A 22836-nucleotide genomic window follows, 5' to 3' on the forward strand; every position below is an offset into this window, starting at 1 on the left:
CATGAGACAGACACTGACGCTGTCCGAAGAGAGGGTGGAAAAAGAGAGGCTCCGTGTATTTATATTATTATATTATATAGAGTCGTTATTCATTTGTTTTAAAGCTCAATAAATAACAAAGAAGACCATTGACCGGCACTTTTATAATTTTGTCGGAAGGTTTAAACTTTAATACACGTTGACTGGCGAAAAACTCTGCCCGGTTCCCTCGGCCCCCACCGCGGAGAATAAACAGAAGGGCAACCATGACAACCATGCTTCTTCGCTGCTTTTGTGGAGGGAGTTACAGCGCCACGTACAGGCTCCTGCATATGTACTGCAGCTTCTCCAGCGGTTGGAGCTAAACGGAGCGGTCTCGTGTGAGCAGACACTATCCGGATAACTATTGCGTGTGGACGGAAGCTTGTTTGCAATTGCGTTTGCGTTAATCCTATGCGTTTAGCCGTTTTCGTCCTCGTGTGGTCTTAGAACTAACTAAACAATGCAGAGATTATTTTTATATAATTGTATTCAATAACCGTAAGAAATTCAACAGTATGAAGTGATTTGTAAATAGGAATACAGATTTGACTTAATGTTTTCATAAATATATTTTTCTCCCAGTTTGTCATGGGACTTATTTTTACCCTCTCAAAGAACCGGAATCGAGAACCGAAAATAACCGGAATCGAAAAGCAGAACCGGAATCGTTAAAATCCAAATGATACCCAACCCCATGTGTGATGCAGTAAAATCTTACCGCTCACTTACGTTAGCGGTGTCGTAAAAACCGTGGGAAAATGTAAAATACGATGACGAAGAAGAAGATTCCAGTGGCCCCAATTTTTGTCCATTCTGGACAAGTGAAAAATGTATTCGGACAAGTAAATTGCCAAACTCACTTGTCCATGGACAAGTACTCTCTAAAAACTTTTTCTCACACTGTATAAGAGTTCTTTGTTTCTTATTAGAGGTTAACAGTTTTATATCATGTAATAAATAGCCTAATAAATGCAAAAAAACTGTAGTTTTTGTCTGATATAACAATAAATAACTGAAATATGTTTTGCAGCTCCAGACAAAAAAATGTTTTGGAAAAAGGAGCAAAATGGCTCTTTTGGTCAAAAAAGGTTGCAGACCCCTGCCCTAGCCGTAACAATCTTGTTTTATTTATATATATTTTTGTGTTAACAGTTGCTCACTTTCTTTGTGGTTTTGAATAGTAACCCTGGTAGAATAACAGAATCTCCCTGTGTTAGTGTGCTGTCCCACCTGCTGATGTTGTCCTGCAGGAGGGTCAGGGGTCTCTGCAGAGCCCTGGAGGACGAGTGCAGCCCGCTGAAGTTGCTCTGCGTCTCCATGGAGATCAGACCCAGCTGATCCTGTATGAACTGCATGGTCTGCTTCATACCCTGAGAGAGGCAGGACCATGGTGATGTTAGCAAAATCATTTGTTTATTTACAGTCATTTGCTAAAAAAGTGAGCAATGAGTCAGACCAAAACATTTCAGACGTGTGTATCTCACACTGCACTGTAACTTTAATTCATGTACCTTTGTTATTCATGTTTTATTATCTTTGCTTTTAAATGAGTGTTTTTAATGTTTCTTAATCAGGGTATATGCAGGAATCCTGAAGTCAAGTGTAAAACCTTTCAAGAACTTTTTAAAGACCCTTTCCATACATTTTAAGGCCTCATCGCCACTTTGAGTTCTAACCGGTTACCTTGGCGACACACTTTACCTCACATTGACTACATACAGTATTGATTGTCCTTCCTCCTTATCTTCCAACCATTTGGACGCAGACTTGCATTTCCCCATAACGATGTTGCTTAGCAACCGGCGTAAACGGGCCTTCGCGCGCTATCAAGCAGTGAGCGTGCGATATCCTGTTCAGACGACGTCAAACCCAACGGGATGCCATCAATAAACTACACAGAATCACACTACACACCTACGCAATGATTACATTCAGGCAGACTGTAGAATACAACCTCTTTGGACCATTTATATACTTATTGAAGACAAGATACAAAATGTAACACCTTGGAAAATGCCGTTTAATACTTTTTAAGACCCCGCGGACCCCCTGTTAATGCTCTTAATGTCTTTCATTTTGTAAAGCACTTTGAATGGCCTTGTGTTGAAAGGAGCTGTATAAATAAACTTGCCTTGCAAAAAATATATTTGATCACGACTTGTTATGTATGGTCACAAAGAAAATGATCCTTGCATCTATGAGTAAGCATGTCTGTTTGCATGTATACTATTATTTCTTATCATGTTTTAAAGCACCTTATAAGTCATATCAAACACGGCACCTTGTATGTATATTATCCAAAAACATGTATTCTTATTTACACACTTGATCCTATATGTGAATTTGTTGAAACCTCATGCACTTTCTGGTTGGTTGCAAACTGCATTTCGTTGTGACAATAAAGTTGAAACTAAATCCAAGTCAAAAAATCCAAAGCATCTTAAAATCAAATCAGGAGCTTCTGAGTGAAGGTGTCTCACCGCCTGGTGTTTGTCCTGCGCCTCTCTGATCTGCTCCTGCAGCTTGTTGTTTTCGTCCTGCAGCGAGCTGAGACTCTGCAGCGCCTCCTCTCTCACCCCCCCCAGCTGCCCCACCAGCCCGCTGAAGACCACCGCAAGCTCCTTCATCGCCTCCACCTGAGAGCGGGGGACAGAGAACAGTGCACGTGAGATACTAAGTGGAGAAAAGTCATGAATAGAGTGGTGCAGGAATGAGCCGGGCTCTGAGGAAAACATTAGTTGTGGCCAAACGGCGGTACTACACTTCCGTATCGGTCCCTGGGCCCGGAAACACTTTTTCCCCATTGACTAACATTGGGAAAGAGACGTCTGTAAATCCTTGGATATTTTTTTTTAACTAAATTAACTACCCAGTATGAACATTTGTATACTATGGAGTCAGATTTGGTTCAATATTCTAGCGCGCAAACAAGCTACTCACGAGCGGAAAATGTGCTTTTACACGCGCATGAAATGACCCTCGCGCGCAGATTAAACAGAGACAGCCCTCTTGCTCGCTCGCGGGAGTGTCAGCCTCGCTCGCGGAGTCTATCAAGAGCCGAGGGATGACAGCTGCAAGATCAGTTGGACGAGATTGAATGGTAAAGTTGTCCATAAAAAACTATTACATTCGAAAGTATTGCACTCCTAGAATTAATGTCATTTTTTTTATATCAAATTAATTGATATATATATATCAATTAATTTGATATAAAAAAAATGACATATATATATATATATATATATATATATATATTAGCTGTACACTTTACGAATATAATAGTTTTTTATGGACACATTTACCATTCAATCTCGTCCAACTGATCTTGCAGCTGTCACTCCTCGGCTCTTGGTAGTTCAGGCATTAATCAAACCTGGCAACTCCGGGCTTCCTGGCAGCTGTCAATCAAAGTCCAGTGGCTCCGCCCCAAAGTGCCAGAAACTTTTCACACGCGTGTAGACAGACTCCGCGAGCGAGTGAGGCTGACACTCCCGCGAGGGAGCAAGAGGGCTGTCTCTCTCGCATAGCCGCTCGCGGGGGTTTAATCTGCGCGCGAGGGTCATTTCATGCGCGTGTAAAAGCACATTTTCCGCACGAGAATATTGACCCAAATCTGACTCCATATATACCCCTTATTAAAAAAATTTGGTCCTCAAGTTGTAAAATGTGCTAATAACGTTATTCTGAGTTATTTTCCTCGGCTTTATGAACACGCATCTGAGAGTGGGAGCTCGGGGGCGGGGCTTAAGGGGCAACTCAACTGTGCATGCTCTGTGAGCGCACATACGGGTACGTCGTGTGACTTGAATTTTAAATTGAGCCGTCCCTTATACTATCTCTTAACGTCTCCCTGCCGACAGGGACACCCCTCCTGGCATGGTCCTTGGAAGATGTGGCGGTGTTTTTGTTTTTTCCGTCGCCGGAACACGCTTTGCTGGCGGCAAAAAGAATCCCACCAGACTCCGTTGCCCCTCCAACAGAGGGATGTCCTTGTCCTTTTTTGTCATTTCAAGCGAAAAAACTCTCGATCTTCTCTCAAATTACTACATTTTTTGGGACGTCCTCGGCTCGAGTTCAGGGCGTTCCGAGCTGAACAAGAGCTTCAAATGACGGCAAGCCGCCCCCCTGGCGGAAACGCTGGTACTCGGCTGGAGTTCCTTTATAGCAGGGGTGTCAAACTCAATTTCACCACGGGCCACATCAGCATTATGGTTGCACTTAGGGCCGGTTGTAACTTTAAGACTATATAAAAATACATATATAATAAATATGTTATATATATAAAATAATGTTATTGCCTCTGCATTGGATTATTATCGGATAGGGTAATAACTTCATAATTAACTACGTCTGAAAGAAGAAGTCTAGGGAAAATAATTGCAAGTCTCTTCAGTGAGCATGTCACAAAATGATTTAAAAAGAAAAAAAGTTAAATCTTGAAATAAAAGTCTAATTCTGAGAAAAAAGTCAAATGAGAGATGCATTGTGGGTATAATTCCTAATAATAATTCCTAATATCGGACCGATAATTATCGGTCCGATAATAGGAATTATGACGTCATCCCGATAAACCCGATACCAGTATTAATAGCCCCGATAATATACAATATATTTTTTGGGTAAAAAAAAGAAAACATTCTGCGGTGTGGGTGGATTGGGATGAGGGGCGCTTGTTTTTCACTCGGCTCCTCCCGTTTTGCCAGTACTGTGGTATTAGTGGTTTAGGAAGAGGGGAGTTTTTCACAAATCCAGCGCTCCCTAACTCATGCCTGGCTGTGACGTAAATGGTGTGCGGCCGTGAAGCCAGGACAGTAAACAAACATGTCGTCGGTAGTATGGGACTATTTCAAAGTTTCAGAGTTAGATAGTTCGCTTGCTATTTGTATTAACAAATGCAGAAGTTCCACGAGGAGGGAAAAAGGCAACGAGCTATAATACTTCCAACCTGATTAGTCACCTGAAACATCGCCATGATGGTGTGTTAAAAGCGTACGAAGACGCCTGCGCTGCTAAACTAGCGGCGAATCCAAAGCCAGCTGCAAAGGACCGGGGCTTTTACCGATCGACGAGGCTTTTGAAAAAGGCAAGAAGTTTTCCAGAGACGACCCCAGGGCTAAAACGATCTCTAACTTCATCATAGAAATGATGGCGCTTGACGAGAGTCAAAATTGTTCTTGGCTTTGTTTTGTTCAAAGTAGTAATGCTCATGTCATTTGCTCACTACTAGTCTTTTTTTTTACCACCAGGTGTGCAAAAACTACAGGTACATTTAATATATATAATATTATCGGTTATCGGTATCGGTCTTGAGAAGCAGGAAGTTATCGGTATCGGTTTCAAAAACCCAATATCGTGCATCCCTAATTGTGGGACATGTAGTTTGTGTGCTTCTGTAAATCAGCCTGTAACCGTTCTTTGCAAGCTCTTGTGGGGCCGCATAAAATGAAGTTGCGGGCCGGATTTGGCCCCCGGGCCTTGAGTTTGACACCCCTGCTTTATAGCATAACGTTAGCATTTTGCTTCTGGTGATTAGATTTATGATTTGAACATTATAAAAGTAGGGTAGACATGTGGAGATTATCCGGCTGAACAAAACGTGCATTTATCAAACAGGTTCGTTTTCCACAGACCTTATTTTTTTTTTTACAATATTCCAAAAATCTTATGGAGAAATCCCGTTGTTTTTTTGTCGAGGGAACCCGGGTCGGTCTACAAATACGTCATCACTGCACCGCTCTATTGTATTTATATTTGATTAAGCAGTATTTCATTTAACTTGCCAGTTTTTTACTTTTGGATTTCCATGCTACATTTTGTGTAATCTTTTTATTTTACATCTTCATTTTTCAAACATACTTGCAATAAACCTGCATGCAAGATGTTTACGAAGAGCTTCAATCAGACAGACAATAGGCGAAAACAAACCAGATTTCTAACTGATATCTTTCAATTAATTTCGTTTTTAAAAAGAAATATAAAAAGGCCTTTCTTCAAATTTAAAAACTAATCGCCACCAAAGAAATAAATGTTATGAAAAGCGATAAATGGGACTAAGTACGTTTTCAATGTTTCAACTTTACAAATAGTGCTTCAAACTATTTGGAACAGCCCTTAAAGCTTAAAAAAAACTACTTAATTGGTATCTCTATTGAAAGGAAGCTTGTGTAAGAAGATGATAACAAAGACGAGACGTAAAACAACATTCATTCATCAGAGCTTTTTGTGGAGCACAGCGGTGTGTTTGGATGTGGAGGAGGAGTTGAGGAATCTTGACGGCACCACATTTCATCCAAATTTTACACAAATTTGGACTCACCTTGTCAGCCAGATCTCGCTGCGTCTCCACGGTAACCCTCAGAGTGTCGCTGAGCTCCTTCACAGCCGACACACCCATCAGAGTGCGAGTCACCAGCACCTCCTCCATGTCCTGCCGGTGCTCCTCCTGCACACAGAGAAGTAGAGAAACATTTGATATGTTTGTCTTTGATCCACCTGCCAGCTCGAAATGATTACCCACACCGATAAGAGTAAAAGTCTGAGGAACATTTATCTTATCTGAATTCATTTAACAATATTTATAGATAGATGGGAAATGTTTGGGTTGCAGCAGAATCAAAAACACAAGGCAATGTACATAAGAGAAACTAAGACAGAAATAAAAAGCCCAATATATTTTCAGAAATAGAAATAAAATAGCATTAAAAAGGTTTGCTGCATTTATGTAGGCCAACCCGAGTGTTTGCTCTCCGATTCCCTCAACAAAAAGCCATTAAAAACGTAGAGGCAGACTCATTCAGCTACTTATAAGCAACCCCTTTTCTAAAAACAGAACGTTATCCCAGACGAATCTTTAAAGAACCAAACCTTATCTTTAAGCTCTCCCTTGTTTGAGACAAGGAAGCCGGGAGTGCTACAAAAGCTGCCTTATTCTCAATTTTAAAAACGTATTCCTGCAGAAATGTATAACCCCATAATAAAACTGCAGCTTCACACCACATGCATAATCCTTAAAGACCCCTCCTGTGTATCAAAGAGCGGAGAGGGCCCTGAACTCACCAGCAGCTGCAGCAGGCTCTCCTTGTCCTGCAGACACAGCGCCTCCTGCTGCTTCACTTTGTCCTGACAGCGACTCACGCCCTCAGACACCAGCTGCCCGACCCCCCCCATGAACGACTCCACGGTGGTCAGAGCGCCTTTTAGCGCCGCCTCGTTCATCACCACCACGCCGTCTGGACAGAAAGACAGAAACATGCCATTATAACTAAAACCACACGACTGTATTATTGGTCAGTTTTAGTATTTTGATAGATTTCCTCAACTGTATTAATTTCTATTTTCTCCGGTTAGTCTGTTTTTGGTTATAATTGTGGTTTAAGTATTGTACGCCTTCAAGTGAAGGTCAACTATGTATGGATTGTCAATTGATGTACAATAGCAGAGTTCCCGTTAGCCGGTAAAATATGCTGAAGACCGGCAAATCTAAATCTCTCCGGTCAAAGTGTCTAGTCAAAATAATTTCACCTTAGCGCAATACCACATCGGTTGCGCAACTTGCGCCACTGATGTGACAGACAAAAGAGTATGTGACAGACAAGAATAGTCCATTCTAATGTCTAACACTTAATGTGGAGAAAGAGATGTCCTGTGTGGGTTGATTGTGCGTTGATCTGTTGGTAATGCCTCGGGGTTCCGGTGGGCATGTAAACAAATGCAAAATGCTGTGCTATACTTTGCGGCCTCACCCAGTTGCATAGCGACACTTATTGTATAGGTGTCTCTTAATAAGCAGGTAGTCATATCATTAGCTAGAACTAGCTGGATCTGATCGATATGGACATAAACGCGAGTGAAGTCTAATCTGACGGGAGAGAGAGATCAGCTGCTGCTGACGAGTCGACACGCAGCTCTGCATGATCACATGCAGCGGTGAGCGGAACAAAACACACTCTTCAGGTTAGAATATCACACGTAGCTATTTGAATTACCTCTCAAACTACCTAAACTAGTTATAGACATGTTTAGTTTTACTGTCGGGTCACTCATTACTGATCCACGAGCTGCATGATAATGACGGGCTGTCAGGAGAGGGGGAGAGCGCTCCGTTTATTATCCTCGTGTTATTGTACACTTTTGAATAGTTTATCTAATTAGTTTGTTTAATATCGAATCATCAATTTGTTTTAAAGCTCAATAAGTAACAAAGAAAACCTTAGGCCGGCACTTTTCTCATTTTGTCCGGAAGATTTAAACTTTAACGGACATGTTGACCGGCAAAAAAATATTCTAACGGGAACTCTGTACAATAGTAGAGACTAAGCTGAACACTAGTAGCTTTGAACACCGATAGGAACACTAACTGGTTCCTATCAATGTACCAAATGTCTTTTCTATGTGTCCCTGTTTCTACTCTGGCTACACACATATTGTACTTAATTAAAAAGAGAAATAAAATGTACCAACAGTGTCCTTGACAAGCAGACATACATGTAGGACTCTGAATATGCAGGATTGCCGTCAAACATTTTGAGCACCTGCTCCTAAGAACACTTTTGGATTGAAATGTCATTTTAAATGTGGGATTAACTCCACCCAACGACCGTCTCTCTGTTGGACCCCCTGCTGCTCTGTGCGCTCACCGATGGCCTGAGAGTAGCCGCTCAGCATGTGCTGCTGTTTGTCTCCGTGCTCCTGAACGCAGCGCTGCATGCTGCTGAACGCCCCCTCCATGCGCTGAGAGAAGCTCTGCTGGATCTCACCGTTGTGCTGCTCCACCTGCAGAACAAAGCACGTGCGTTAGTTCCTGATTGAAAGTAGCGTACTTTTCAGTCATTGATTAGATAGACTTTACACATTGAAGGAAAAATATTTGACCTTTTTCTTCCTGTCCAGCTTTTCATGCAGACCCGAAACGTCGCTGGTGCTGGTGTCCACTGTTCTCTGCAGCTGGAAGATACATTTTAAATTAAAACTTTGGGGTAAGTACTCCCTTAAAGGGGACCTATCATGCAAAATGCACGTTTTGATGTCTTTTATACATCAAGATGTGTCCCCGGTGTGTCAGGGAACTCACGCAGCGTCAGAAAATAAAACCCTCTCTCTTTTCCTCCGTACCCAAATCTCTAAAAACGAGGAACAACGGAGCTGATCCAGATTTGCGTCCGATATGACGTAATATCTGAAATGTGGACCCACGGCCCAATCAGAAACGTTGCTATCAGAAACAATGCCCGACTGTTTTGGACGTAATATGGTCGGTGTTTACATTAGCATCGCTAACGCTCAGAGCTAACCTGTACTGGAGAGCATGTGTGTGAAGAAGCAGGAAGTAAAAAGGAACTCACCTTGTGGTATAACCGGCAAGAGAGAAAGCCTTTGAGCTCCAAACTGTTTCAGAGAGAATCCTTGATAATCCATGATATGGCGTTTCATCACGGCAGCATTTAGTTTAGACAGTAGCTGCCGGGTCCCGCATGAGCTCAGACCCCTCCTTTCTTATTTTGTATCAATTAGCTTTATACCCCAAATCAGCACTTTTGAAACAGGAAGTGAAATAGAGGGATATGAGGCATGGCTAGAATGGGTGATCTGTTTGGTATTTTGATCAAAACACATCATAGACATGTTTTTTTATATATTTGTTTACATCTGAGACCTATGCTATTGCCTACAAATAGGTGCACTTTAAGTAGTGTGTACCTGTCCGGCTGTGTTGTACAGGGACTCCTGCGCCGCGCTGAGCTCTGAGCTGATAAACTCCTCCTCAGTCAGCTTCTCTTGGGTCTGCAGAAGATCTTTACTCGTCTCCTCCAGCCTAAAAACAACAATTATCATGTTAAAAATAAAGAAAATATCTACTGCGCAATCATTCATAATCTAGCAGGATCAGTCACCTCTGCTGCTTCTCATCCAGGTCGACGCTGCACTGATCCAGCCTCGTTTTACTGTCAACAAACAGCTCATTCACCTGCAGACAGGAACCAAACGAATACATAACGCACATCATTAACCGTTTTTACTGTTGTTGAAATGTTGTTAATCTCAGTCTCACGTACCTTCTTGATCTCCTCCTCCATGGCAGCAATCCGGTCGATGTACTCGACCGAGTGCTCCACATGAGAGTTGATCTGAATCATCATAGACCTGAAACACACAGTTAACACACAGCTAGCATCAACATATCATATTATCTAAAGGACAATGCCAAACAAATGAACTGGTGTTTGTCAAGTTGACCTACTCGTAGTTCTCTGAAGACAGATAGACTCCGTTCTTGTCTCGAGTCGCAACCAGATCTCGCTTCAGACGCTCAATCTCCTCCGTATATTCCTGAAGGGACAGAAACACAAGTCAGTATATTCCTTAAAAAGCTGTTTAAAATGTACATCCAAGACATTTCTGGAAAAAGTAAATTGGCTTGTTTATTTTGTTCTTCTTGTGTGTCAGTCATCCACACCAATCAGAAGTGCTGTGCTCCACATGCACCAGCCATTGTTAACCAATCAGAAGTGGCCCATGATAGAAGGTGACAGACAGATTGATCCAATCACCTGGCAAGTGCTTTTGAAAGTGCCTGCCCTTTCGAAGGGAGCGAAAACGGCAACGTAGCTGCTTAATGTCTTTTTACATGTCTCGTAGTTTACTCCATTGACTGTTGACAAGGAACACGTGTAGACGAAATATGTGTTTTGTTTAGATGTTTTGAGGTACGCAAAGGCGCGTAGTGACACAAGTGACGTTACGCAATTCAGATTTTTGCCGTGCATGCGTACCAGTGTGCACCCCTGGCAATAATACATTTTTTTTTTTAAATGTCTCCAGTACCGATAAAAAGACCAATAACGTTGGAACTTAACGGCGCTTAAAAACACACGTGATGACTTCACCAACGACTGAATTAGTTGGCAACTAATTTGGTCATCGATTTTAATCGATTAGTTGTTGCACCCCTAATTTCTATCATAGCAAAATGCCTAAAAACGTTATCATTTGATTTGTTTACCGGTTTTCATATAACAATCCGTTGATATGACCTTCACTGCCTCCAAGTATCTTTTAGGATAGATTTTAAAATCATTTTACTTATTTGCAAAACTCTTGATTGTTGCTATATATTTTATTTAAATAATTACAGACTCTTAGATTCTCTGCCGTAATTTCCATTATTATGAAATCTACCTTGATGAGCGTCCTCTTGGTGAGTTTCTGGTTGACCTCGGGTTTGTTCATGATGTTTTTGGCTCTGCTGGCGTACTCCAGCGTGCTCAGAGTCTCCTGCACAGACGGACAGAACAAGAGTACAAGAACAATGAACATCCACAGAATAAAAAGTATCCATCTCAAAGCAGGGATGCACAGAGCAGACAGGACGTACCTCCAGGTTGCTGGAGGACGGCGACACGGTGGCGATGATGGAGGTTTTTGTTCGTCCTCCCAGAGAATCTTGCAGGATGCGGGTCAGCTTAGACTCTCTGCGGGAACAGCAGATCATTTATCTAAGTTACAACTAAATCACAAAAATGATAATAACTATAAACACTATATTGTCCGGCAGCGGCTCAGTCAGTAGGGGCTTAGACTGGGAGCTGTAGGGTCGCCGGTTCAAGTCCCCGACCAGACCTAAAATATGGAGTGTGGACTGCTACTTGGAGAGGTCCCAGTTCACCTCCTGCCCTGCCGTGGTGCCCTTGAGCAAGGCACCGGACACCCCCCTTCCCCCCCCCACTCCCATTGCTCCCCGGGCGCTGTACAATAGCTGCCCACTGCTCCTAGTACTAGACTCCTGGTACTAGGATGGGTTAAAAGCAGGACACATTTCACTGTGTGCTCTGCATGTGTGACCATTAAAGAGGGGTTTCATCCCTCCAATTCTTTCTATATAACTCTAATGACTATTATCATAATTATTATGGTTTATATACAAATAGGATGAGAAATGAAACTTGTCTTGTAATCTGAACATGGACTTGGAGGAATGAATTTAATTGTATTATTTTCACCCTGGAAATAGGTGTATGTATGTAGGTGTAAGCAGTGGCGACTCGTCATTAGCCCCATCTAGTGTCAGCAGAAAGTAATGCAAATAATAATTGTAAAAATGTGCAAAACAAATACATGTTAAAATATATTTTAAGATCATGTTTAGTCATCTGATTCGTCTGTACGTTGCTGTTTTAGTCTGTGTTCTTCTAATTAGTGTCTACAGTGTACCTATTGAGCCGTTTTGAGCGACGTGGGGCAAGCCCCGATCTAGCCCCTCCCTCTCACTGTCAAAGTGAATGGGTGTTGTAAAAACTACACTCCGCATGCTCAGAGTCTTTTTCTATTCAATGTGTGCGGCAAAAAAATAATTACCAGTGGGGGCACTGTGCTGACAAACCTACCAAACGTAATTTCATAATTCAGAGAGCTGATTGGCTGCAAGTACGTGTGCCGCGAAAAGTGTAGTTGTGAAGAGGAGACGAGAGAAGTTCATTTTATGTTTTGCCTATAGGCTATTGCTCTGCTGGATCGATTGATATTGTGACCTCGGTGATGAGTGTCTGTGTTTTCCTTATATTTATCTGTGTGAGTATTTAATTACAGAATTATCTTTTTATCCTGCAACTGGATGACTAACAACTAAGATATGCATTCTTCCCTCTACTACTTTTGTTTGTTTTGCGGATGTATAAACTGTCTAATTGTTGAAATAGTAGAATAAATTAAAAAAGTTCATTCATGGGGAAACATCATGAGGGTTCATTTGCAAAAAAATGATATCCTTTCCATCCATCTCCCTGATTGGCCGAGTGTCTCTACCTGTAGGGGATGTGGGGGCGTTTCTCGACCAGCGCCGTGATTACGCGGCCGAGCGTCAGCAGAGATTGGTTAATGTTCCCCGCCTCTCGAGCTCGTTTATCCACCGCTCCTGAACGCCCGATGTTCTCACTGCCGGCGAGATCCACCTGGAGGGGGAGGGGAATAGAGACGAATAACTTTAGTGACATTTAAAAAAGGGGAAGTCATATAATATCTAACACTTAACCATAAACGTTATTGTTTACTTTCTCCGTCTTTATATGTAGATATTACTTTTTCTCCGTTAATCTCCGCCATGTTGTTTCCATAGCAACAACAACTTCCTGTCAACAGCACTAACTCTCCTTCAAAATAAAAGCATGTCCATAAAAAAAAAAAATAGGAAAGCCAAGCCAAATTACACTTAAGACATAACTGCAACGAAAGTAACAAACACAATGCAATATCCTTTTCAAATTACACAAATTGGGTTACATTAACAAAAATAGAATAACAAAATGAATGCCGTGAATAAACCGAAATACACGTGTTGAAGCGGTTCGCTGCTGATTACTACGCACCCCCCCCGCGCGGGCCGAATATTCGCTGCTGATTACTACCGAATATCCGGAGCCCGAAAAAAAAAAAAAAAAGGTATTCGGGACAGCCCTACTTCAAAGACTGGTGTTTATCCTTTAGAAATCTCACAAGAGGATACATGACTTTACACTGCCCATATTAAAGACGAAGGACATTTACCAGATTGAGTTTTCCGATCTTCACCAGCTCCTCTCCGTCCATAGTGATCTCCTTCATGTGAATGGTGACCGAGAACACCGAGTGGGAGCGACTGAGCAGAGACACAAGGGGGGGGGGAAGGTAAATACAAATCTTCCAAGGCACTAAATATTGGGTATATACAGAAATGTCTGAAGGTGTGTGGTACAGTTTTCTCTGTTATTACCTGGAGTAAGCGTTCATGAGCGTGGAGGCCGTCCTCCTCTTGGCTGACCCTCTCTCCAGGATCTGATACACTTCGTCTTTGTTGTGAACCGTCACCTCCTCCAGACCCTTCACCACCACGCCGCGCTGAAACACACACGAGAAGTCACAGAAGATTGAATTAGCAGGAACCATTTGTGTATTTTAATTGATCTGTATGAGCAATCGTAAACAGTTATTTTCTTCTCAAATATAGGCATACAAATGAGACAGTGGTCTGTACTGATTGTATGTACAAAGAAAAAAAAAAATAATGACAGAACTAGGGCTGCCCGATATATCGCGTCGAGACGATAATCGCGATATGTGAATGCGGACGTGCAAATTAACTCAAACGTCATGTTACAATTTTTTTGCTGCTTGCTACAAAAGGAAAACTCGCGCGGCTCTCATGTCAGGGTACTTGAGTGAGTGACAGCAAACCACCAATCACAATCAAATCTCCAAAGCAAAGGGACCCCGTGATTAAAGGTAAAAGCACTGAATAAAGTAGTTTCATGTGTTTCTCCAGGGCAGTTCGGCGCTGCTAACCGAGCTAGCTCAGCTTGTTGCTCTGATAACTTAAGATCCAGACGTCCGTGACTAAAATCCTTCATCCGGTTAAATATAGTTAAAAAAATACCAATTGTATAGCACTAAAGTTCAAGAAAGGATGGTTTGTCTTTTCGTCAATTCCTGTATTCAATGTCAGTTTTTTCCAATATCGTGCAGCCCTAGACAGAACACAAACAAACAATAACAACGACTAAAGTAATCCCTACATTCACTGTCAGTGAGCCGCATACACATGATCATTCATCAGGAACATTGTTAGATGAATATATGCATATAATAGAACAAATACATATATTCGTACAAATCTACTGTATACACACACACACACACACGCTGCACATAGGCTAAACCAATAGCAGATCGTTTAATAGAGTGGAATGCATTAAAAAAAAAGGTTTCCCAGGCTTAAAAGTGCATTTAAGGAAAGAAAGACATCCTCTTCTCATACATACTAATGAGGCAGAGGCTTAGAGAAACAAGTCTATTAATGGATTAGTCAAAATTGTTTAAGTTTCTATATTTAATACGTTACCTTGTTCCGCGGGTCGTCAAAGAGCTGCAGCCGCTCGGTGACGTCGTCCCCGGTGCTCAGCAGGTCGAACAGCTCCTCGTTGTAGATCTCCAGCAGAGACACTTTGACGGAGAACTCTGTGCCGTTCTCCGAAAGCTTCTCGAAGATCTGGTGCAGCGTTCTGGGGATGACGCCGGCCAGAGGGTCCTAAAATCAGAAACAACGGTTTTATCAGTTAATAGAAGTGGTATGCAGGGATGATGAACAGTATCTCTGTAAACCGACCTTGAAGTAACAATAATTCAGTCTATTCAGAGGCGCCTTCCAAAGCCAATTCATAAAATATTCTAAGGAACGGTTTAAGACGGTACAAAAGGACCGTAACACGGGGCACTACAGTGAGTAGGCTGATCTGAACAGGTGGGTTTTGAGGAGGGACTTGAATGTGGTGATTGTGTCAGACTGTCGGATGTAAGTAAGCATCTCCCTGGTTCCCTCAACAAAAAGCCAATGACATTTTCCCATTGGGTTAAACCATTTATTCACATTAAAAAGGCAATTGTCATTAGTAAAAAGCTAATGTTACGCTATGACGGATCTACACAAGCTAAAGTTGGCTAACGTTTGGAGTGATGACATTTAGGGGTCTCCTATAGACACTTGTTGGAAACCTTTGTGTTTGAATTCACCAGTGCGGTATTTACTGACGTATTTCATGACATAAAGCTTGTGGTAACCATAGACCTTATTTCAGACTTCTAACCACAAACACATGACCTCCAGGTGAGGAAAGAGGAAGAGCTAGCTGCTGACTCATTCCTGCACCACTCCGTGTCGATTTGATTATGCAAACACAAAGATAAACACGTTGTAGGTGCTCCTGCCTCACCTCCTCCCAGGTGAACTGCCCGTCTGGAGTCCTCTCTCCCTCCATAGTGAACGTCTTTCCTGTCCCCGTCTGCCCGTAACTGAACACAGCACAAACACACGGTTTCATTTATTTTCTATAACAATAATGCAATTGAACACATAATTACAGTTCAAAACAGAAATTAACACTTTTATAGATTTTAAAATAAAAGTTACTCACGCAAAAACAGTGCAGTTGTATCCCATAATGACTTCATCCAGAATGGGGAAGACGACGCTCCTGTAGACGTCAATCTGCTTTGCTGCTGGACCAAAAACCTGAAGAGAAAGGTAATTATATATATTTTTTATTAACAGATAAAAAAGGGGAAATTAAGCTCCAGTAAACATCTCAAATAAAATCTCCATTACGTTCATCATCTGGAGCGACAGACGGGCGATGTCTGTTTTTAATGTACATGAATGTTGATTAAACACGTGTCGGCAAATAACATGAATGGCGGAACGCAGTGCTGAGTAATATTTAATAAAGAAAGTTGGCTTGTTAAGAAAAAGGCTATGTAATTTAATCTTAAAGGTCCCATGTCATGCTTTTCCGGTTATTACCCGTCCCCTTGTGTTATGAAGGTTGTTCTGCATGTGAACGGTCTGCAGAGTCACAAACCCTCAAAGTACACCCTGTAGCGAGTAAAACTCTAACACAGAGAAGACCTGTCTGTGCTGCCCCAGAACGCCTCGTTGGACATTTCTCTTTTTCTTCCTGGGTACAGTGACGTGACCATACCCAAATGGACCAATCCATGGAGCTCCTCTCACACACACACGCGCTGGGGTGCTAGTGGAGCGCTTACACTGTAGGTACGCCGCGTTTGTGGGTGCTGCAGCCCCCTCAGCACCGCCATCATCCCGCATCCATTCGCGCAGACCCCACGCAGCAAGCAGGACATGAACCCAGCTCACAATGTCCGCTCCTCACAGCAGCGAGCCGCGCAACATCCCGCCAACACGGCACCCAGACCCCACGCAGCATTCTCATCTGTCCGTCATTACTGGTGTCCTTTTCTGGTTGCTAACAAACGCCATTGTAACACATAATCACTGATGTTCCGCTGTAAGGGTGGTGGACTCATCAGAACAGAGTGGGCGAGCTGACCAATCAGAGCACGCTGGGCTCACAGAGAGGGGGGGGGGGGGCAGAGTTCCCGTTAGCCGGTAATTACCGGACTCTGACCGGTAAAATATGCTGAAGACCGGCAAATCTAAATCTCTCCGGTCAAAATCATTTCCCCTTAGCGCAATACCGCATCAGTTGCGCCACTGATGTGACAGACAAAAGAGTATGTGACAGACAAGAATAGTCCATTCTAATGTCTAACACTTAATGTGGAGAAAGAGATGTCCTGTATGGGTTGATTGTGCGTTGATCTGTTGGTAATGCCTCTGGGTTCCGGTGGGCATGTAAACAAATGCATAATGCTGCGCTATACTTTGTGGCCTCACCCAGTTGCATAGCGACACTTATTGTTTAGGTGTCTTTTAATAAGCAGGTAGTCATATCATTAGCTAGAACTAGCTGGATCTGATCGATATGGACATAAACGCGAGTGAAGTCTAATCTGACGGGAGAGAGAGATCAGCTGCTGACGAGTCGACACGCAGCTCTGCATGATCACATGCAGCGGTGAGCGGACAAAACACACACTTCAGGTTAGAATATCACACGTAGCTATTTTAATTACCTCTCAAACTACCTGAAGGTGTTTATCTGGGCTATATCATGCAATCGAAAGTGAAACTTACTCCATTGCGGAGATATTCCCGCGAGAGTGCGAAAAACTTAAATGACTTAATTTCAAATGTTACCAATATACTCACGGACCACTAGGGGGCGCTCACGGACCACTAGGGGGCGCTCACGGAACACCAGTGGTCCGCGGACCACACTTTGAGAAGCACTGGTCTAGAGGCAAGAGCTTCGGAGCTAAGAGGCGGCGTCGCTTACGTCTCTCTTACGTCGAGGCGGGGGCAGGAGCATGTGATGTTTGTAAAGTTCCAAGTAAAGTCGTCCCTTGTAAAGTCGTCCCTTGTAAAGTCGTCCCTTGTAAAGTCGTCCGATGCCTTCCATTTCGTTTCGTAAGAGGATAACCAAAGCGAACAGCGCTTCAATACAATCGGCCATTGTTGTTGTTGTCGATGTGAGGGATTTCCGCGCGGTTTGGATTTTATGAAGTAGGCACGTAAACGGTGACGTCATGACGCAGCAGCGGCAGCTCTGGGCGGTGTGAACAGAAAAGGGAAACCGGAGCTGAACCAGAAAAGCTCCCGCTCGGAGCTAGAAAGGGAAAAGCGCTGGTGTGAAAGCCGCATATGAGAAACCAATGTGAGTTTGGAACATTGAACAATGCAAATCTATTTTAGTAGACCTCAACAATGGAATTATGATCAGTAGAGTCAGGCCATGTCATGGGACCTTTAATTCAAATTGAGGATTTTATTTATTGCGTTTTGGGTGTCATAAAATACGACAACTGATACCTCATTCACACCAACGGTGTTTCAGGGCCGGTTCGGAGCTGGAGCTTGAAAAGCACCGGGTTTTCCTGTTCATACCGCAGCGGAGCAGCCTCTTAGCTCCGGAATCCGGTTCGTTTCAAGCACCAAAAATTGTCCGGCTAGAGCAAAAGCACCATACGTCACGCTTACGTCGAGGCGGGGGCAGGGGCAGATCAACTCCTGAACAACAACAAAAAGCCCGCGTTTAATCTAGTTTGTACACAACGATTGAGAAACTTAACAAGCAGCGGTCCACTGAAGAGACCAGCTACCTACTGGGAATCTGGTCTTCCGAAGAGGTACAGAGGAAGCTGGAGCACAATCGGCCATTGTTGTTGTTGTTGTCGGTGTGAGCTGTGAGCTGTGAGGGGTTTCCGCGAGGTTTGGCTTTATGAAGCAGGCACGCAAACGATGAGGCAAAGACGCAGCACCAGTCGGACTCTGGGCGGTGTGAAAAGAGCAGGAGCTAAACCGAAGAACCGGTTCTGAACCTGAAAAGCTCTAGCATGGAGCTTGAACCGGAGTTGCGTTGGTGTGAATGAGGTAATAGAGAAAGCTTCATTTCAAACGCTCATTATAAGCTTCATATGTAAAAACGAATAAAGTTAATTATCACAGAGATATGACATGAATGATAGATTAACTGGGGGAACGAGGTCATGTGATGTGATGAATGAGAGATTAGCATATCACTCCCACACTTTGAGAATACAGAAGGTTGGACATTTGATCTGCTTGCACTTTAACCAGAGCAGCACCATGTTTCATCCTCCAATCTATGTTTCAATTTCATTTTGAGCGAGCTCAACACAACACAGTAGAGTCCCGTGAAGAAAGATATTAACTGTTTATCAGATGTATTACTGCCGATACAGATCTTGTAAACTATGCTCTGATCAGCACCTATACTGACCGGTGCCACCCTTACATATTGAAGTGTGTAAAGACAGCATGCGTCCACTGACCATGTCAAAAGTGTAGGTTTTTCGTGACGCCTTGTCGTTCATCCCTCCTGTCCTCACGGCCACTTCCTTCCTGTTGGAGTCGCAGTCCATCACCCCGTAGGAGGACTTTCGCTCCACTGTGTTAAAGGGTCTGACAAAATAACACAAAGTGACTTCTCTGAACAACATCTCAACAATAAATCTAATGTGGGATTAGGGACATTATCAGGTGGATTGTATGCAGGTGAAGTTATCAACACATAGCTAAATACATACAATAATATGTACTTTATGCATAAAGGGTAGGAGAAGTAGGTAATGCAGCTAAATGTTATGAATACCTTTCTTTTTAAACTTTTTTTAAATGGTTGAAAATTAGACTTGAAATGCTACAAGGTAATTTTAGTCCACACTGTTCACATTTGATGGATGGAAGACAAAAAAAAAACATATTCACCAGTTTGAAGTAAATATGTCAGCACTTTTCTTGTTGTTCCTAGTTTGAATCGTTTTGGTTTATTGCACTTATTGTGAGTCACTTTGGACAAAAGCGTCAGCTAAATGCAATGTTATGTAATCCAAGCATTTAAAGATCACGGTCTAAGATTAAAAAGCTTTGAGAAAAAGGTATTTCAACTCTCCAATTTGACAATACATAGGAAAAAGATTGTTTTGTCTGTCCATATCATTTGAGTTGCAATTGAAAAAACAAGTGCAAACTTCAATGTATATAATAATGTTCTATACATCTTTTAAAAAAGGACAAGTCTTTCTACTTTTGATCTGTATTTGCAGTTTATCTAAATTAATCTATGGGCAGTGCCGTAATCATTTGTCAATATTTCTGCTTAATTTGGTATGAACAAAGCACATTTATCTCAAACGGTGGAATGAGCTCCCATTGACATCAGGACAGCAGATAGCTTGCACACCTTCCGGCTCAGACTGAAAACTCATCTCTTTCGACTCCACTTCGAGCGATAGAACTATTAACAAAGCACTTTTATACTAATAAAGGGCTGGCTTATCTAAAGCCAGTTGAGTAGCACTTGAAATGTTTTTGCTCTATGAAACCTGATGTACTTATATGATTCTGTTTTCTTGACGTTTGTATTTTGTTGGTCGAACGCACTTATTGTAAATCGCTTTGGATAAAAGCGTCAGCTAAATGCAATGTAATGTAATGTAATGTGATGTAATCTCTTGTATCACATAAAGAGGAAGTTGAGCTGGGAACATGCACTTCTTTGTTTTTATTTTACACCATAATACTGCTTATTTTAGCTTGATTAAAAAAGGTCAAAACACTTCATTCACCCCTGGTTTTCTGTCCATACCTGCATCTGACTACGACCTGGATGTTACTCCCCTTCTCATCCCGTTTCAATCCGCTCACGTTGTGTGAAGTCATGTTGGCACTCTTTTCTCTAAAAATAGGTTTGAAAGTAACAGTTAACACCTTAAATGAACATACGAACAATTCAACAATGCAGAGACGATATTAAACCTTTAAAAACATGATAGCTGCCGAGCACAAAACACAGATTACTATTTAAAGTCAGAAGCGGTTAGCTAAGTGGAAAATAGCATGCTAGGTAGCTCAATTCAAATTGCCGTTACTCCATAGCAACTCACCGGCTTATCTTCCTCTCCTTTTATGAATAATCCGCTTTATCCCCAGGAAATATGATTTGTGTTTATTATAAATCCAACGTCTTCTTCTCTGACAACTCTTTCTCTGCCCTCTCTGGCGCTCTGACTGTAACGTCTGACAATTTTTTTATTTCAAACAGTACTTTTAAATGTTGCTGAACCAATAAGAGGATAGTAACGGCCAAAAACACGACACCATTGGTCGCAAGGACACACGTGACCACTTTGGCGCGGAGCATCACGGGAAGCTACAGTGTAGAATAAATAACAGACTGTTTCCACTGTGTGGCGACATTTGACTAGAAACAGTTTTTAATTATAACCATAGGCGCCAATTTTGTCCCCACCACTGACAAAATTATATTTATTATTATTATTATTATTTATAAGTATAACTTATAAATGTTCTGAAAAATAGCGTGCATAAAGAAATATAATAAACAAGAACACTGGTTTAAAAAATGGCAATAAATACATTTGTTATGTATTTATTGCAATGTATTATTTATTTTTTTATTATAAGTGTATGTATTATTGTTATTGTTATTATTTATTGAAATATGTTATCAATATGAATTATTATTTAATTATTCATTGTTTATGTATTGATATCATTTTTTTATTTATTGTATTAATGCAATGTATTTTACTTGTCATTTATTTATTATTATTATTATTTTATATATTTATAATTTAAATTGTATTTATTATTAGTATTCTATTATTTTTTTTATTTGTATTTAATAGTTTACTCATGTTTTTTTCACGTCCCCCATGTATTTATTTTTATTATAAATGTATTTTATATTTTTTTATTTGATTATTTTTATTATAATTTGAATAAATGTTATAGATAACCATATGGGTTAGGCCAGATTTGAGTGGAGATACAGAGTGAAACTATCTACCATGCTCAGGATTCGAACCAACATCCCCACAGCAGCATGGTTGTCATCCCCACAGCAACACTGGTTGGCGGTTGTCAACTCTTACAAGTTACCACTGAGCTATAATGCTGGGTTCACACTGGACTCTATGTGAATATTCGGTTCGCTCTAATTGCTCTTATCGCATCGCTCTAAACCAGGGGTGGGGAACCTTTTTCCTCTCAAGGGCCATTTCAATTTTTTCAACATCCTCCGAGGGCCGCACAAATTATTGACCTCTGATTAAAATCACAGCCCATTTCATTTGGCCTTTCTTTCATGCTGTGCAAATAAAAAGCAACCTCTTAATCCAGATATCTTGCCATGACTCGCGCATGCATGCACGTGCACGGTTGTGGCATGATCACCAAACAGAAAGATATGGACACAAGATGTGTGCAAATGTATTTAGTTTCCTATCCATGTGGACATGATTTAAGTGTGGGGGGGGGGGGGGGATCTAACCTCCTCTAGGGCAGTCCAGGGGGGCAAGCTCCCCCGGGAAGATTTATTTTTAAATATTGAAGTTGAAAGCATCAATCTGGTGCACTTTGAGAGCAAAATGAAGAGATCTATGGAAACATCTCTCAACACCCATATGAAACAGAACTGTAAGCAGATTTACTTTTTCTTTATGGTTATTTTACAAATCACTCTCCTTTCAAACTGTATTCTTGTTTATTAATAACAACTTTTTGTTACTATCATATAGTATTTTATACCTGTTTACTATATTCTCTTATGTTTTGATAACTATAATGATCATATAAAGATGTGCCTTTACCTCACTGGTTGGAGAAAAAGCTTCTTATATTCGTTAGCATAGCGAGCTAACCAGATGCTAATAACAACAAAGTTATGATCAGTATGACAGATGAACAGATCACCACTGGGCTTTCAACTAAAGACACAGCCACGCAAAAACTGCAGCATGTGTACGGACTTATGGGTACAGCCATTTTTTGAAGTCCCGGAGCGGCGTTCTGGTGCTCTCCGTCAGAATTGCACCCCTGTCAGACGAGAC

The 22836-nt window shown here is 41.7% G+C and overlaps 1 protein-coding gene across 1 annotated transcript in view; it reads right to left on the minus strand.

Moving 5' to 3' along the window:
• Nucleotides 1–21015, minus strand: part of kif11 (kinesin family member 11) — a 44194-nt gene extending 23179 nt beyond the window's left edge. Inside the window, exons 1-21 of the mRNA XM_034240420.1 lie at nucleotides 20869–21015; nucleotides 20571–20660; nucleotides 19255–19384; nucleotides 15957–16054; nucleotides 15756–15834; nucleotides 14888–15073; nucleotides 13763–13887; nucleotides 13558–13648; nucleotides 12820–12965; nucleotides 11393–11489; nucleotides 11197–11292; nucleotides 10259–10347; nucleotides 10074–10161; nucleotides 9912–9985; nucleotides 9718–9832; nucleotides 8893–8964; nucleotides 8658–8793; nucleotides 7078–7250; nucleotides 6338–6463; nucleotides 2502–2657; nucleotides 1252–1391 (exon numbers count right to left, since the gene is read on the minus strand). Of these exons, the coding sequence (XP_034096311.1) occupies nucleotides 1252–1391; nucleotides 2502–2657; nucleotides 6338–6463; nucleotides 7078–7250; nucleotides 8658–8793; nucleotides 8893–8964; nucleotides 9718–9832; nucleotides 9912–9985; nucleotides 10074–10161; nucleotides 10259–10347; nucleotides 11197–11292; nucleotides 11393–11489; nucleotides 12820–12965; nucleotides 13558–13648; nucleotides 13763–13887; nucleotides 14888–15073; nucleotides 15756–15834; nucleotides 15957–16054; nucleotides 19255–19384; nucleotides 20571–20644 (2291 nt within the window). The 5' untranslated portion in view covers nucleotides 20645–20660; nucleotides 20869–21015. The remainder of the gene's footprint in view (nucleotides 1–1251; nucleotides 1392–2501; nucleotides 2658–6337; nucleotides 6464–7077; nucleotides 7251–8657; nucleotides 8794–8892; nucleotides 8965–9717; nucleotides 9833–9911; nucleotides 9986–10073; nucleotides 10162–10258; nucleotides 10348–11196; nucleotides 11293–11392; nucleotides 11490–12819; nucleotides 12966–13557; nucleotides 13649–13762; nucleotides 13888–14887; nucleotides 15074–15755; nucleotides 15835–15956; nucleotides 16055–19254; nucleotides 19385–20570; nucleotides 20661–20868) is intronic.
• Between the last annotated feature and the right edge of the window lie 1821 nt (nucleotides 21016–22836).

Source organism: Gymnodraco acuticeps, unplaced genomic scaffold, assembly GCF_902827175.1.
Source record: "Gymnodraco acuticeps unplaced genomic scaffold, fGymAcu1.1, whole genome shotgun sequence".
In the NCBI taxonomy this organism is placed as follows: Eukaryota; Metazoa; Chordata; class Actinopteri; order Perciformes; family Bathydraconidae; genus Gymnodraco; species Gymnodraco acuticeps.